Consider the following 18,516-nt stretch of genomic DNA (forward strand, 5'->3'; position numbering starts at 1 on the left):
TGAGAGAGATCCCTGTGTCTGGATAGACATCTGGATAGATGTGGTGATGAAAATGAAGGATGAGGTGATGGAGAAGAATAATGAGGTGGTGACATGTGGACAAAACCACGTTAAAAAAGGGCGCTTGCGTCAGGAAGCAACGCTCATCCCTTGAGGAGGCCTGGGCTAGGCCCAAATGCATGACAATACCCTTTTTAACACCTTAAGTAGCTTGATTTGACTAGAATGCATGAGTATCATGCACGGGTTAACTTGTATATATATAAATATATATATATATATATATATATATATATCTATATATGTATATGTGTACATATATATCTATCTATCTATATATATATATATATATATATATATATATATATATATATATATATATATCTTTCTATATATCTATATATATACATTGCAAATATTATATATATATATATATATATATATATATATATATATATATATATATATATATATAATGTGTATATATGTAATTAGTTTATGTTACGACTAAATTTCACAATTGAGAGCTCTGTTTTTATCCAACGTTTACTATAATGCTATTATGTATTTGCATGATTAAATTACTATTTTAATTAAGTCAATGCCATTTTTTCTTTCGATAACACAAAACAAAACAATATTAATTTAATTAGTATTTTTCATCCTCAAATGTTGAACCTCCTAAGGGTTCCTGCATGTGCTGAAACATATCCTGCATTAGTGCATTTAAAACTTGGGGCACCAAACTAAAGTTTACAGTGCACAATGAATGATACATCATCATCATCATTTATTTATATAGCGCCACTGATTCCGCAGCGCTGTACAGAGAGCTCATTCACATCAGTCCCTGCCCCATTGGAGCTTACAGTCTAAAATCCCTAACATACATACACACATACACACAGACAGAGAGAGAGGGAGAGCGAGACTAGGGTCAATTTTGATAGCAGCTAATTAACCTACTAGTATGTTTTTTTGGAGTGTGGCAGGAAACGGGAGCACCCGGAGGAAACCCATGCAAACACAGGGAGAACAGACAAACTCCACACAGATAAGGCCATGGTCGGAAATTGAACTCATGACCCCAGTGCTGTAAGGCAGAAGTGCTAACCACTAAGACACCGTGCTGCCCTATACATCATATAAAACATAATTTGTTATTATGTGTTATTGTTACTAATGAAAAGTATAGCCTTTTATTATGAAACATTGGTTAACTGTTTAAATAGTCAGACTCTAGTAAATCTAGCTGAATGTGATCCATGAACTACTGTATATAACACTATAAAACAAACTCCCTGTTTTTAGACTACTCTTGACAAGATGTACATCACAAGTCAACGATACCACCAAGCATTAAAGTCTGCTTCACATTGGTTGGAAGATGCACAACAGTTACTGCAACAGACAGCAAATGGTGTGGATATTGAGATAGCAGAAAACTGTCTTACAGACTATACTGAATTTTTTAGTTCTGAGAACAAATTAAATGGACTTATAGATGAATTGCGTATTCTGGTAGCTGATCTAGAAGGTTGTGTGCACAAATCTGGACAGGATCAACTCAATCAACCTGTATCCTCCTTAAAGAAGAAAGAGAAGGAGACAAAGGAAGAAGCTCAGGCTCAGCTAGAACTGCTGAGAAGGTAAGTTGCTCAAACCTTTAAATGTAACTAGTTAAGGTAAAGAGATATTTTTTTGATCACACTTTATAAATATGCAGTTTAATGTATATGACCATTAATTAAAGCATGTTATGCAAATATCTATACAACAAATTGAATATAGTTTCTATTGTCAGTAATTTACTTTACTATCAATGTATTGAAATAAGTTTTAGTATATGGCCATCAAAATATTATGTTGAAGAAACTGGGGTAACCACGGCAAACAACAGTCAATTTAAATTTAATCAATATAAGTTAGGTTAAATAATGGTCACACCATTTTTGTAAGAAATCTTAGTTTTGCTCCTGTTTATTTGCTTGATTAAATATTTGTGAATGTTATGGTCGGTGGCGGATCCAGGGGGGGGGGGGTGCTGCCGGCGGCTGCACACTGTGCAGGTCCGTTCGGCAGTGACAGTGTGCTGCCCGGCTGCTCTGATTGTGTTTTAAACACAATCAGAGCAGCGGGACAGCACATTATCACTGCCGAACGGACCTGCACATAGTGTGCAGCCGCCGGCAGCCTTAGAAGTTAAAAAGGGGGCGGGGCCTAAATCACTCCCCCCCCCCCCCTATATCGCCCGGGGTAGAAAAAAATTCTAGATCCGCCCCTGCTTATGGTGAACGGAAATTACATGAGGTCTTCCGTTTTACACTCAGGGCTATACATATCAGGGGAAGATCTTCCATGACACAATTCCAGAAGTGGCAGAGATGACACCCACAGCCTTCTTCTCATCATCCTGCCCCCCATTCAAAATCACTGATTGGGAGATTAAATGCAGTTTACCATGGATCACCAATGTTTCCTCATAAAATCCTTGAATTACCAGTGTGGTGATTGACAGTATGAATAAGGGTCATTTCTTTCCTACTCCTACTTCAATGGATGCTGTCGATCACAAGACTGTTCATATATTAACTGCAGGAGGAAGCACAGGGGATTTGTGTTAAACTGCAGTTCCTCCAGTGATTCAGAAGCATGGGTGACTCATGGATAGGTGGGAAGAGGAGGGTGTCATCTCTGCCACTCCAGAATGTTGGCCTGAGATGAGATTCTCGTCTGATAGGAATGGCCTTGAGTATAAAACTGAAGAATTCAATCTACTTTTGGATTCCTTTGACCATAACATGTCCGAATACTTAAGTAAACATCATAACAGGAGACAGGACATTATTTAAGCTGTGACCAGCAGAATTATTCTTGGGTTGATGTGAATGCTGCCTCATGGAGCATAAAGGAACGCCTTTATTTATACTACAAATATGTCCGCCAAACACAATTTGCTTTTGTCGATTGCAGATGTACAGTTCAATGGCATTTATACCAAGAGGAGAGACAGCAGGTTGTAATTTCTCTGAATGATGCAGAGAAAAAGTTATTCAAGTTTTCAGTGGCGAAAGAAGTTTCATGCCACAAAGCTGAAGAAAAGCTGTTTGCGCACAAGGTGAGTACCATAACTGCACTTAGTTTATGAGATAACAATGCTTATTTCCTGGCTTCGGGAAAGCATCATTAACCCTAGCATTTCAATAAAAGAAAAACATTAATAACAAGGGGCCTGATTCATTAAGGATCTTAAATTAAGAAGTATCTTTTTTCAGTCTCCTGGACAAAACCATGTTACAATGCCAGGGGTGAAAACTAGTTTTCTGTTTTGCACATAAGTTAAATACTGACTGTTTTTTCATGTAGCACACAAATATCAACTTTAAATTTCAGTGTACAAATAAGCTATCAAGTATTTGTGTACTACATGAAAAAACAGTCAGTATTTAACTTATGTACAAAACAGAAAACTAGTTTTCACCCCTGGCATTGTAACATGGTTTTGTCCAGGAGACTAAAATAAGAAGTTTCTCAAGTTAAGATCCTTAATGAATCAGGCCCAAGATTATTCCCAAATAAAACAAAAACTTTTTAGCTATGTGTTTTAACTTTTGTTTGAAGTTGCAAAGAAGATATCAGACTGCTAATGGGGGAATATGCTGCCTTTTTTTCCAGAGTTCTCCAGAACAGCATACATCAAACTTTTGTGGTTTAATCGTACCGTTGTAACCAAAACTGCTATTATTTTGAGCCATAGATGTAAACAGTATATAAAGTGTATCACAAATTAGTTATACAGTTTTTCTAATATTTTTTTACAATCTAGATTTACTGTATTCCATGAGATGTTGAAGAGGCCAACAGGATGATGATGGCCTGTTCCCTGATATTGGTGTTTACTGATTCAATGTGGCTTTCAGATCTTTATATCATGCTAGCTTCTTGATGCTTAAATACAATTTTTATTGACCTTTTTTGTCACTCATATTTTTCCTTAGTAATGCAAATAACGTCTTGCACAAAATAGAGGAATAAGACATATTCAAATTCTGCAGGCTTTTTAGAAGCTTAGAAACAAAGATGGCCCTGCCTCAGTGGCTTTGTGTAGGTGGAAGAAAGTTCATATATCTTCTCCTCCATTCTTCCCAAAAATCCCAATTTAAAAAATAGGATAATTTAGCCATCTGCTCATGCCACAGCCCGATGCACCTGGTCAACCCCCCCCCTCCCCCATCCTTCTGTGACTTGCTTCCCTGCTGGGCTTTGTCATTTTTTCCTAATGAAATTTGAACTGCAGAAAAGGTAATTATAAGGAGGGTATGTTTATCACATAATTGGACTGATTCAATGCTATATTCAATGCTTTATTCTCAACTAACAATTGTGGCAGTATGTGTAAGAAAGGGATATAATATAACTTGGGAGTGCTTCTATATGGAATGTGTCTGCCTACAATGTATATCATGGTGTTCACTGTACCCCACCAATAAACATCAAAATATACAAAAAAGGATATAACATGTGCTACACAATTGATCATGTGACTTATACATCAATATGTTGCAAAAGTTTATACAAAATCACTTGAGAACAAGAAAAAGTCCAATAGCTTATTGTAGTGCACAGTGATTCTTCCACTTCGATGAATATTTTTCCAGTGAAATTTCAAATATTGTAGTATATAAAAAGCAAAAGAAAACATCTACAGTTTAATACTTTTAAACATATATTGAGATGTGATCCAACAAAATATGTATTTTTTTGTGATGAATCAAAATATGGATCTTCTTTTCTGCATAAGAGACGATAAAGATCACAGCCGATGCGTTTCAACCCCACTGTGTCTGTATCAAGACATAACCAGTATGTGGGCTGAAAGATCGCGATGAAACATGGATTTTGTTACTTGCCTAAATATAGCCTTTAGACAACAAATCTCCAAAGAATGAAGCAGTAGAAACATTTCACTAGGAAACAATATGTTCTTTTAATTACTATATCACATTATGTATCAATTGAATCAAACTGTGCCATAAAATACTGTGTTTGTCATTGTTTTACAGACATTGTTAGCCTTGGTTAATTCTTTTCATGAGAAAATCACATCTCTAGAAGAAAAGGCATCAACAATGGAAAAACTAGGAAATAATGCCAGCAAAGCTACCATAAGTAAGTCAATGACAACAGTGTGGCAAAGGTGGACCAGGCTTCGCAATACAGCACGCGAACAGGAGAAAATACTGGAGGAGGCTGTGCAGGAATGGAAGGAACTGAGTGATAAGGTACTACCTTTTATCAAAAAAAGCTGTCATCAATCACCATGCTTATACACATAATATCTCTTTTAACTGCCATTAATATGTTTATACAAATATAATAGGTTCTACAGGCATTTATGGCACAGCAATACAATGTGCATATTTCTCTGTGCTAAGTTGTGGTGTTTGATGATATGATCATGGGCCATGTTGTCTATACTTGCTCGTATTCAAACTTCTTCATGGCATCTTGTATAGCCTGTTGACACCATGTATTGTAATTGCAGCCATGCTATGAATTTTTTTCCAACATCCAATTAGGGGACACCGGGGACATTGGAGTATAGTGTTGTTAGCCAGCTGCTGTCTGATGTAGGATTCGCATCGGCAGGTCAGTGGAGACATGTACGAAGCCCCACCGCCACCCCCTGTCGCCAGCATTGCTGATACAGACACAGTGTGTGTCTACAGCGTCACCGTTGTGCTCCGCTGCCGGTCTCTATGTGGCCGCGGATGGGGGTGTTGTGACAGCTTGCGGGAAATTCAGTTGGCCTGCATAAATTCTGCAGCTTTGATTGGTGGGGCCTTGGTGATGCCTCCGCTGCCGGCCCTCTGCTTCCGATGTTGATTGCCTCCGGCAAACCGGCCATAGTCGTCGCAGGTTTTGCCCAGCGTCCCTATCCTGGCTTACCTAGAGATGCTTCTTACCTCTCCCTGCACTTCCTCCCTGGTGGTCTCTCACTCCTCTGCAGACACCAGAATAGGCAGCCATTTTGGAGCTCCAGCTTTTCCGTCCCTTGTTTTGTAAGGTAACGGGTGTGGGATGGTTTTTCAACCCCTTCTGTTGGGGCTCAGCTTGACTCCATCATTAGTCAGACAACAGGAGGTAAGAGTACCTTTCTCATTGTTTTCTAGATTTAGTCTGTGCTTTGTGAGTGTATGTGCGTAGGACTCAAGATGTGCACAAAACGGAGGATCTTTTGGTCCCCTATGATGCACACAAGAGAGGCTGGCCAGACACTAAGGTGTCCATTGCTCAGTGGATTACAGCTGTAATCCATCATGCTTATAATGGGACTGGAAAGCCTGTTCCTGATAATCTTTGGGCTCACTCTACGAAGTCTGTGAGTTATTTCTGTTATCAGCATGATGCCTCGACTGAGTAGCTGTGTCAGGCGGTCACCTGGTCCTACATTCACACGTTTCCTCAGTTTTACAGGTTTCATGTGTTTGTATCAGGGGATGCAAGTTTTGGGAGAAGGTGCTTTGCGCTGTTTATTCTGAATATTTCAATCCGTAATTGTGCCTTTGGGATGTCCCCAGTGTCCCCCAATTGGAAGTTGGAGAAAATAGGATTTTATACTTACATAAAATCAATTTCTCCTAGTCCATTGGAGGACACTGGGCGGCCACCCTTGCACTCTAGTTTGTTTTTTGTTTGGCATGTTGTCTTTTTTGTTCATGAGAATATTATTGTTTTCCTCTATCTCTATTGTTTTTCTCTCTATTGTCACCATTACTGAGGAGCTTGGTTAAACATAAACTGTAACCTAAACAGGAAGTGGGGCATAGAGGGGGCGGAGCTAGGGCTAGATAGCAACTTTTTTAAAGTGCCACACGCTTATCTCACCTACACTATACCCCAATGTCCCCGATGTCCTCCAATGTACTAGTAGAAATGGGTTTTCCGTAATATAAAAATCCTGTTTTATCCATCATAATAACCTAGATTGTCGTTTGTTATTGAATTGCAGTCATAGTGACTATAAAGTCATTATATTTTTGCCTTTATATGTTTATCATGGGCATTACCTAATTGGTCATATTTTCTATTTAAAATATTTTCAGTTTCACTAGGGAGAATGTAAAGAGAAAAGATTGGGGAAATGGGAAAGGAGAACTAAAATTACGTGTCCTTTTAGATTTAATCAATCTGGTTTGTATTCTCAGATACAGGATTCCACCTTAGCAATTGATCAGCTACAAGAACGCCTACCAGAAAGCTGTACTGAAAAGGCATCAAAGGCTGAACTGGTTGAGCTGCTGAATAGCCATGAGGCTTTCTCTCGCGAGTTGGAGCAGCAGTACTCTGCAGTTAATCAGCTAAAACAACATGCTTTAAATGGTGTCCTCCGAGATATGGAAACTGAATCAGCTGCCCCAGAGGACCAGCCAGTCATTCAAGAAATAAAAGCCATGCTTGACAGGTGTTCAAAGTAAGAAATAAATATTATATTAATGGTGTATAGTAACTTGGGGCCTGATTCATTAAGGATCTTAATTTGAGGAACTTCTTATTTCAGTCTCCTGGACAAAACCATGTTACAATGCAAGGGGTGCAAATTAGTATTCTGTTTTGCACATAAGTGAAATACTGACTGTTTTTCCATGTAGCACACAAATACTTGATAGCTTATTTGTACACTGAAATTTAAAGTTGATATTTGTGTGCTACATGAAAAAACAGTCAGTATTTAACTTATGTGCAAAACAGAATGCTAATTTGCACCCCTTGCATTGTAACATGGTTTTGTCCAGGAGACTGAAATAAGAAGTTTCTCAAGTTAAGATCCTTAATGAATCAGGCCCTTGATGTTAAAGGTCAAAATAACACATATGGCATCACAAGAACTTGTCAGATGTGTTCCAGCACTGACTTTCTATATAGATGTACAGTACTTAAAAGCATGCTTCTGGAAACTATCTCTGTAGCGTTAGCCCGAGCAAAGTGTTTAAAACGTTTTTAGTATATTAGCCATACAAAAGCAAATAATGTTTTCAATTTAAATGATTAAAAAAAGGTATTTTTCGTTACGATTGGTTAACCAGCTTGTTTGTCCACACGTACTTGAGGAACAAGCAGTGAGAGGATTACATATGACGTTAATCCCATTCTCAAACAGAAGAAGTGCTGAATATGCTCTATGCTGCTATTTTCCTGTTGGACATTTCTGGCATTGTAAACATACATAATAAAATATTGATAGCCACTATTTGGATAATGAATTAGAACAAATTTTGTGTAATTGATGTTTTAATAAATTATTAATTTATGTTTTAATATATGTATAAGCATGCAACAGAAAGCAAAGAAAAGCAAGAAACTTGTAGAGCAGGAACTGAAGGAGCGAGAGGATGTGGAGCAGAAGTTGAATGTAGTTAAAGCCTGGATCAGGGATTCCAAGGACAATTTATTGAAACCTGCATCAGAAACAGATGTGCAGTTGGAGGAATTTGAGGTACAGTATGAAAGAATATTTACTTACTCAAGGGCTCAGTATTTGGAACAGTCAGTACTTCCACTTGTCCTAACTAATAGTGCAGGTCTCAGCAAACCATCAATAAGGTCGGAGTTGTGATCTAAATAATGTAAGATTTGCATATATATATATATATATATAATGCATCTAATAAATGTGTCAATTTCCAATTAATGCTTTTTTCTAGTTTTATATCTTTTCATGTGATGACAAAGTTGGCCAATGATGTTTGATTTAATTTTTCAGTTTAAATAATGCTGTCTGGCATCTGAAAACTTCCCTAGGGCCTTTATAACTATTTTGCTGAACACAAAACTTATTCTATTTGCTTTCATGATCATTGAATCTTAGCCAGTTCTGAACATCTGAATGTCTATATAGTTTATGTAAAAGAACAGAACAATTTACTCATGATTCAACTGTGTAATATAATCTTAATTTCAGAAAATAAATAATAATTGCCACTGGCTGATTAAAACTACCATGGTCACTGGTGCGATCCTCAAGCCACAAACATTTCACTCCACATTTCGTGCCTGATCATCCACTGAAATACTTAATATCCATTTGGATCACTTAATAATATCTGTAACTAGCTTAATAATCCAAGTAATTGTAAGAAAATCAATGACATCTCTCTCTTCATCTGAAAATACATCAAATGCCTCACCAGAAGCTCTCTCTATCCCATGTCAAGGTCATATTTATACCATAGAGTTTGAATGTGAAAGGTCTAAAGCCCTGTACTCTCCAGGGTCCCAGGATACTGCCAACAGATGCTTCTTTTTTATCCTCCATTCACAATAATGCAGACATTGTGCATAACATTCTTTGATTCTTGCATCTTTGTTGGAAAACAAAATAAATTTAAAGAGTGCAATAGCATTTAATAATGTTCTCAACATGGTAATAAACACACACACACATACACACTTTATTATTATTCTGTTGCCCTTGATGGAATAGCCCAGTGCTAGTGATGTTCATCGCAATTGTGATCTCAAAATTACCGATTGTGCTTGACATACCTTGTAACTAAACAGAATCTGTCCATTGATATCATTTTTAGTTGTTTATTAATGGCGAAATTAAATGCATCACTGAATAAGTGAAAGTAAATTGTAAATGAGGGTTGCATCATACAATGTGTTTCTATTCTTCATCCTAAGGTTCTTCATCAGGAATTAAATACACATCGTCACAAAATCGAAAGGTTGTCTGAAGAACAGCAGAACAAATATTTGGAGATGTACACGATTTTGCCATCTGAGCTCTCATTACTGCTGGCTGAAGTGGCGTTAGCATTGGCTAATGTAAATGAGGAGGTAAAAACTAAATTTGCCATGGTGATTATCATGAAAGTTCACGCTTTGTAATGCTAAAGTAACGGACTTTATATAGAGTGTACATTCTAGTGCATCCACAGCATATATTAGGCTCATTTGTGAACAAAAGCACTGTCCTCCAAGCACATTTCAAGATACACAGCTACTACCCGGTCTTTGGAAAACACTCCTGGCAGACCAGTGTAGAATATATTGTCCAGTCCTTGGCGGTCAAGTGTGCACTGTACAGCCCAGTTCCTGGTAACTCAGAGTACATACAAAGCCCATTGGGCAGCACGGTGGCTTAGTGGTTAGTACTTCTGCCTCACAACACTGGGGTGATGAGTTTGTTTCCCAACCATGACCTTATCTTTGTGGAGTTTGTATGTTCTCCTCGTCTTTGCGTGGGTTTTCTCTGGGTGCTCCGGTTTCCACCCACACTCCAAAAACATACTAGAAGGATAATTGGCTGCTATTAAATTTGTCTCCCTTGGTCTGTCCGTGTGTGTGTGCATGTTAGGGAAGTTCCAATGGGGCAGGGACTGATGTGAGTGAGTTTTCTGTACAGCGCTGTGGAATTAGTGGCGCTATATAAATATTTGATGATGATGATGATTCCTTGTTGGCTAGTGGTGTAATTATTAAAAAAGAATGGAGGAGTTTTCCACACAAAGAGGAGGGTTGACATGTATGCATACAGCGTGCATTCTAGTACATTCACCATATACACAATCTGAATACTTTAATTGTATATAACTGGGACACTCATTGAGTACAGGTCTAATGGTATATTCTCTTAATTTTCATAATGTAGATACAAATGAAACAGAAAGAAGCACAGCAGAATGACATACTGTACCGAGAGCTAAATCAGCAAATTACAGAAACCGAAGAAGAGCTCAATGGAATATTAGCAAAACTAAAAGAGAAAGCAAGTGACATGTGTCAGTCTAGGAAAGATCACAAGGTATGTAACATCAATTCTAATGGACATGTCTGAAATAAGTATAAACAGGAACCTAGCCACATTTGACCCAGACGACAGGCACAACTAAACAGCAAGCACTTACATGTTTACATTAGTATACTATTATACTGAGAACTGCAGAGGACCTGATCCTTACCATAAACATAAGGATTTATTACAGAATGGCCCCCCAAATAACGATTAAATTAAGAGATTGTTTGCCAGACATAGGAGACAAACAATTCGGAAGTTGGTGGTAGAGGTAGGGGCAATAGTGTCTCCCCTCACTAATGAATTGAAAATTTTTCAAGAGCACTAACGTGTCCCGAATAATGAAAACACTATGTAAACTGAAGTACCCATGTATGTATAAATACCCAACTGCTGATGAAAAAATAATATTAAAGGCCTGATTCATTAAGGAAAGTAAAGCAAATAAAAATTAGTCAATTTGCACCTTGGCAAAACCATGTTGCATTGGAGGGGGAAGTAAATTTAAAATGTGATGGCAGATTTATAGTTGGGGTAAGGCATGTTCTAGATCAACTTTAAATTTCAGTGTACAAATAAAGCTATAAAGTATTTGTGTGCTACATGAAAAAACAGCCAGTATTTATCTTATGTGCAAAATAATAAACTAATATGCACCTCTTGCATTGCCTTACTTTTCTTAATGAATCAGGCCCTAAGTGTCACATTGTCTTGCACTGCATTAAAGGGGCATCGGAAGAACTCAGATACAGACTAGTGAGAACCATTATGTAGATGCATATACATTACATTCAGTGATATTGCACTGCTCAATGTTCTAATTGGTACAGCACAACGGTACAATTTCAGTGAGAGAAGAAAACAATTGCCCTTCCACTCCTTTGGCACCAATGCAGCACAGTGGTACAGCATTAGTGGCCCAGGAGACAATTACTCTATTCTTCCTTGCTGCCACTGTACTTTCTCTCTGCAACTATTTGATCAAATAAGATCCTAGATTGTGCAGATAATTTACAATATAAAATACACAGAAACAAGAATGTTTCATTTTTGTGGACTTTAAGCAGATGGAAATTTCTGGCTAAATGGAAATATATATCACGATAGGCTGGTAGGTTTGGCAACATCTGGGTATACATGGCCGAAATAGAATATCCCAGGAAAGAATGTGAGCCAATCATGTGACGTTCACATCCTATCTTCAAAGCCGTTTCTACGTATTATTAAAAGGACATTTTGACGGTTATTTTAATACATTCTTTCTCTTGTGACAATACAGATCTTGTGTGAGGAACTAGACACGTGCAACATTAAGTTGGTGGAACTAGATGCGGCGGTGCAGGATTTTGCTGAACAGAGTCATATACTGGCAAAGCAACTGGCTGACAGAATAGGAAAACTTACTGAATTACAGCAGCAAGCCAGCAAACAGGCTGAATACAGAGCAGGCAAAGTGAAGCAGGTACAGAACCAGTGTTAACTCTGTTATTATTGTATTAATACTGATGTAACTTACTGATGCTACTGATTCCTAGATCCTAGTTACTGATTATTAGGCTGAAATATTTATTTTCTTACATAATGGTCTGGGTTCATTGTGCATTGGTGACAGGCACACTCTTAAAAATCCAAATAACTTGTCCCTGTGCTTTAATAGAAAAATATGTTAAACATTTTTGGATCATTCATGACGGGTATTTATTAGCATATGCAATGAAGATCGAGATTAATGATCTGCAGGTCATTGTGCCTTTTTGCATGAAGCAGACTTAACTGACATCACATGTAAAATTGAAATTTAGTATTAACAAACCCAATTAGTATTATTATTATTGTTTATTTATAAAGCTCCAATAAGGCACAGCAACATACATAGAGGATACAGTAAAACAGAACAAGGCACAAACAGGACACTACAAAATAGGCAAAACAGTTTAATGCACAGCAAACAAGTAGCCAAAGCAGCAGAAAGTGACCTTCTCAGCGAGGAATAGTCCCTTACAATGACTAGATGTGGGGGAGCAAAATAGCATAGTCTGAACCCAGAAGCTGAGCGTGCAGCAAATAGGATCAGGCCACTGGTTGACGATAGCAGGGAATACACAGATGAGCTGGTGGCTTAAGTAATGAGAGGAGGAGGACAATAGGACAGTGTGAAGAGAAGGTAAGAGTGTATTAGGGGGAGAGCTGATAGGCTTTGATGAAGAAATGAATTTTAAGACCACATTTGAAGCCTTGGAGGGAGGTGGATACCATGTTTGGGAGAGGAAGTGAGTTGCAAAGACGGTAAGCAGCAGGAGAGGAGTCTCGGAGGCGGTGAGGGGGGGAGACAATGGTCGTTGGCAGAACGGACAGGGCAGAAGGGCGCGTAGAGGGAGATGAGGTTGGAGATGCAGGGCGGGGGGGATTCGGTGAGAGCTTTATAGTTGACGGTAAGGGGTTTGAACAATATTCAGTATCGGAAGGAGCTGGCAGAGAGGGGAGGCAGTTGCAGAGTGGCGGGAAAGAAAATGTCGAAAAATAAGATGAGGCGCAGCGTTGAGCATGGATTTGAGTTGGGAGAGGTGGGAGGAAGGAGGCCAGAGAGAAGTAGGTTACAGTAGTTTAAAGGAAAGATGACAAGGTAGTGGATGACAGTCTTTGTTGCCTCCAGGATGAGAAAGGGTTTGATCCTGGAGATGTTTTAAACATGGAAGTGGCATGCTTGGGAGAGGGATTGAATATGGGGAGGTTAAGAGAAAGAGCGGTCAAGGATAACTCCTAGGCAGCAAACTTGTGAGACTGATGAAAGGGTAATGTTGTCAAAGGATAGAAAGAGGGGGCCAAGAATGGAACCTTGAGGGACGCCTACAGGTAGAGGAAAAGGGTGAGTAGTTAAAGCTGGGGATAGAGACGAAGATGGAGCAGTTGGAAAGGTATGAGGACAGTTAGGAGAGAACAGTATCCCGCAGGCCAAAGGAGTGAATGATGTTGCTAGAAGAGGGGGTCTTCTACAGTGTCAAAGGCAGCTGAAAGGCCCAAGAGTAATATTAGTAATACATAGTAATACATAGCTAGTAAAATTATCTGACATATGTAATATTTCATTTTTTGATGCTAGATGCTTAGTACAATTTTTTTCTTCACTAGTGCTCACTTTTTATACCCTACTTCATAGGCTGTGATTCAACTGGAGGAATACAATGAAATGTTAGAAATTATTTTGCGGTGGATAGAAAAAGCAAAAATATTAGTACACAGTAACATCACCTGGAATTCAGCAATACAACTTCGTGACCAGGCAAGGACTCACCAGGTACGCCACAATACAAATAGCAATATGTTTTCTGTTTACTATCCTGGTTGTCTATGCGTACACCAACATCTTTACATGCTTTTGCTGTGAGTGAACAGGATAGAGATAGATGCTTACACAGGGATTAATGACATGTACTTTGAACTGTCCGTGTTCCTTCATCTGCTTTGTTAACAAGACTGTATACAGTGTGAGAGCTTCTGTCTCCCCTCTGTTCACATGAAACTGAGCTCTTAAAAGATATTTCTCTATCATCCTATCTGGGGGACACTGCTACCATGGGTTGTGGAGGGGAGCTTGGGGAGTTGACACTTAGCTAGTTAACTTGTTAAATGTATCTATGCTGACAGACCCCTCCCCTCTACAATCCCCTGTAGCCTCAGTTTAGACTAAGTGCCCAAGGAGTTGGGCATATCTTTTAGATGCTAGTAGTTTTTCACTTTTATTTAACTTTATTTTCCTATATTTTTTTTAGAGGTAGGTTTTCTTTTTCTTTTGGGATCGGTGGAGTGTGTTCTATATATAGAGAACACACTCCTATGTGGCTGCAGCGGCACTGCTCTGTCTGGGGAGAGAGCCGAACGGCTCCCACTGAGAGAGCAGACGGGCAGATTATTGAAACCGCTGTCACTCTGAAAACCAGCGCTGCCTTCACAGGCATAGAGTGCCGGGTCTCTGAGCGATGGCGGGCGCCATCTTGCCGGGGCATACCAAGTTCCCTCCTCAGAGATAGGAGGGGGGAATCTTGGTCTTGCTGCACGATCCAATTTAGTGAGGAAATAAGTGCAGGAGCTACGGAGATTAAGATATGCGGTGTCTGCACAAAATACAGCACCGATTCACGCAGCAGCAGCAGGACAAAGTCGGTTGGGAGAAGCTGAAGAATATAGAGCTCCCCCACCTCTTACATATGCAAAGAGGTGGGGGAGCCCAGGAACACAGACTTCCTCAACCTGAAGAGGACACTGCTGACTGACTCCTCTCCTGCATATCGTGCTTAGCTGGAAGGCTAAGTACCCTTATTCTTTTTACCTTTCTATTCATATTAGATAGAGGGCTATATTGCTATAGGGTGCAAGTAGTAATAAAAAAAAATATTTTGTATTCTACTTAGCCAACTTACACTCACTTTTATTGCTGGTTACAAGTTACAACTTTTACTGTTATAGTCTAGTTACTTGTATTTAGTCAAACTATATCTTGTGTGATTGGTTTCTATTGCTTAGTGTGTTTTTTTCTCTTGTCAAATATGTCGGATAAGGGAAAAGCACCTCTAACAAAATATTTCACTTGCTCAAAATGCAAGGTTAAATTGCCTTATGGACAAAAGGACCAGGGGGCACTTTGTACAGATTTTGACGCGGGGTCACTTACTATGCATGTCCAGTCTAATGTAATTCTGATACTGGAGGAACCGGCATGGGTAACTTCCTTGGCGCAGTCGGTTACTTCTCTGGCCCAGATTCTTACCAAGTCTACGGGGTTAACGGCGGGTTCTGCTGTTATCCCAGCTGTTTCAGAACAAACGGACCTGCCAGTAAGTTTGGGAATGCCTATTACTGCCGGAACATCGGAAGTGGTGGTAGCAGGTCCATCATCCCTGGTCACAAACCCAGGCTCTACCTCTGGAGAACCAGCTTGGTCCTTATCATTGGTCAGAGGCCTGGATAGGTTAAACAGGTTGCTTGAATCTCCAACATCTGGACTTTCCAGAAATAAGAGGCTTTGGTCTACAAATCCTCTTCTATCCCCCTCTGATTCGGAGGGGTATTCAGAAGAGGAGGTCAAACCATTTTTGACACAGATTCTGCACAGGTCACAGACCAGGAGGAATCCTCTAAAAATCAAGGTATTGACGATCTGGTTTTAGCAGTAAGGCAAGCCTTGGATCTTACGGATGTGGATGAACCTAGATCTTCGGATCAAGGTCTTTTCAAAAAAATTGGAAAACGTGCTATCCAGTTTCCACCGTAGGTGAAATTAACAGATATAGCAGAGGGAGCCTGGAAACAATCGGATCGGAAGTTTATGATTCCTAAGAGATTCCTCTCTCTGTACCGACTTCAGGAAGAGGACCTTGTTACTGGGAACAGATCCCTAAGGTGGATACTCCGGTGGCTCGTTTAGCCCGCCACACTACGCTTCCAGTCCAGGTACTGCAGCCCTGCAGGACCCCACAGACCGCAAAGTCGAGGCTCAATTAAAATCTATCCTTGTTGCAGCAGATTCCTCTTTCAGACCCATGTTTTCCTCAGCATGGGTTGCCAGAGGAATGGAAGCATGGGCAGAACAATTGGCTGAGGGTTTACAAGATTCTGAATTGCTTCCCCTTGCCTTGCATCTAAAGGAAGCTTCTGGGTATTTATATGAGGCGGCCCAAAATGCAACCTCCATTTCCACTTCTATACATGCCTCCGCAGTGTCGGCGAGAAGGACTCTATGGTTAAGGTCCTGGGACGCGGATTCAGAGTCTAAGAAATCCCTTGAGACGTTGTCTTATTCAGGCACTAGTTTGTTTGGCCCAGAGTTAGACAATATGATTTCCCAAGCTACGGGCGGGAAAAGCACTTTTCTGCCAGTGAATGTATCTAAGTCTAGGCCTCCCCGTTTTGGCTCCTTTCAGCAGTCATTTCGGAGGGTTGCAAAGGTCAGACGGCTAGGGGCAGACCGACTAGTACCAGGGGACACTCATACAGAGGTAGGTCCTCATTGTCTTCGAGACGCCCGTCCAGGAAAAACCGGCATCCTGACTGCCATCCACCCCTTCTTGCGGTGGCAGGAGTGGGGGGACAATTGTTTTTGTTCCAGGAGCAATGGATAGCATCCTCCCAAGACCTTTGGATTCCCGGGATTATGACAAGAAAGTACATGATAGACCTGTTAGGTCCAGCCCCACGTCGCTTTTTTGCAACCCTGTTACCCCGCAATCCAGAAAGGAGACAGGCAATGCAAACTTGTGTCGCTTCTCTTTTTTCTGCAGGCGTCATTTCCAAAGTACCAGACAGCCAGAAAAGACAAGGGTTTTATTCAAACCTGTTTTTGGTCACGAAGCCGGATGGATCTTTCCGACCCATTTTAAATTTAAAATGCTAAATGTGCACCTAAAGGTGAACAAATTTTGCATGTAGTTCCTCAGATCTGTAATCAACAGTCTAGAGGAAAACTAGTTTTTAGCATTAATAGATATAAAAGACACTTACCTTCATGTCCCTATTTGGAAGGGACATCAATCTCCTCTAAGATTTACGGTGCGGTTAACCCACTATCAATTTTGAGCTCTCCCCTTTGGGATTTCCACAGCTCCAAGAGTTTTTACAAAGATATTGTCTGTGATGGCGGCATGTCTTCGTTCCAGTAGAGTCAAAATAGTCCCATATTTAGACAACCTCCTCATCGAAGCCACATCAGAGATTTTGTAACAACAGCCCCTGACTCTGACCATCAGGTTTCTCGAGAGCCATGGATGGTTAATAAACCTAAAAAAAGAAAATCTCAATCCCCTGCCAGAGGATGACCTTCCTGGGGCTCATCATGGACACCAGGGAACAAAAGGTGTTCCTGCCAGAGAAGAAGGCCAGGTTGTTACGAGAAGTAACTTCACAGGTAATGGCCACTCCCAGTCCAACTATTCATTTATGCATGCGTCTCTTAGCGAAGATGTTGGCAACCTTCAAGACTATTTCCCTTGGTCGTGTACACTCTTGCTGCTTCCAGTGGGATCTCTTAACAAAATGGTCAGGCTCTCACTTGCAGTTGGAACGCCAGAAGATCCGTAGGTTTTCAAAAGCAAGGATGTCTCTTCAGTGGTGGCTGGTTCAGGATCACCTGGCAGTGGGCAGAGCCTTTGCTCCATGGTCCTGGATCATAGTGACCACAGACGCAAGCTTGAAAGGATGGGGGTCTGTGGTTCTTCATCTTTGGCTTCAGGGTCTGTGGTCAACTCAGGAGTCTTCCCTGTCTATCAACATACTGGAGTTGAAGATCATGCTGTTAGCCTTTTGACAATGCCCCCTGACAATGCCACGGCAGTGGCTTATGTCAACAAACAGGGAGGAACCAGAAGTGCAGGAGCTATGGCAATGGCAACACAGATCTTTGCCTGGGCGGAACAAAATGTTTCCACAGTCTCAGCGGTGTTCATCCCAGGTATCCAGAACTGAGAAGCGAATTATCTGAGCGATTATGCCGGGGGAGTGGTCACTCCATCCGGAGGTCTTCCAGACTCTGATCTGGAGATGGGGTCTCCCGGACCTGGACCTCATGGCATCCAGGCACAACAGGAAGGTCCCAAGATTCTGCACAAGGGCAAGAGACCCCCTGGTAGTAGCTGTTGACGTCCTGACGATGCCATGGGACTTCCGGTTGGGATATCTGTTTCCCCTGATACCCATGATTCACACGTTCTCAGACTAGTGAGACA

At 40.3% G+C, this 18,516-nt stretch overlaps 1 protein-coding gene across 1 annotated transcript in view; it reads left to right on the plus strand.

The window, feature by feature from the left end:
* Window positions 1–18,516, plus strand: part of SYNE1 (spectrin repeat containing nuclear envelope protein 1) — a 334,503-nt gene that overhangs the window by 175,675 nt on the left and 140,312 nt on the right. The window contains exons 77-85 of the mRNA XM_075203581.1: window positions 1,312–1,649; window positions 2,974–3,118; window positions 5,064–5,282; window positions 7,209–7,474; window positions 8,332–8,497; window positions 9,688–9,843; window positions 10,658–10,810; window positions 12,081–12,263; window positions 13,959–14,096. Of these exons, the coding sequence (XP_075059682.1) occupies window positions 1,312–1,649; window positions 2,974–3,118; window positions 5,064–5,282; window positions 7,209–7,474; window positions 8,332–8,497; window positions 9,688–9,843; window positions 10,658–10,810; window positions 12,081–12,263; window positions 13,959–14,096 (1,764 nt within the window). The remainder of the gene's footprint in view (window positions 1–1,311; window positions 1,650–2,973; window positions 3,119–5,063; window positions 5,283–7,208; window positions 7,475–8,331; window positions 8,498–9,687; window positions 9,844–10,657; window positions 10,811–12,080; window positions 12,264–13,958; window positions 14,097–18,516) is intronic.

This window comes from Mixophyes fleayi, chromosome 3 (genome assembly GCF_038048845.1).
Source record: "Mixophyes fleayi isolate aMixFle1 chromosome 3, aMixFle1.hap1, whole genome shotgun sequence".
Classification (NCBI taxonomy): Eukaryota; Metazoa; Chordata; class Amphibia; order Anura; family Limnodynastidae; genus Mixophyes; species Mixophyes fleayi.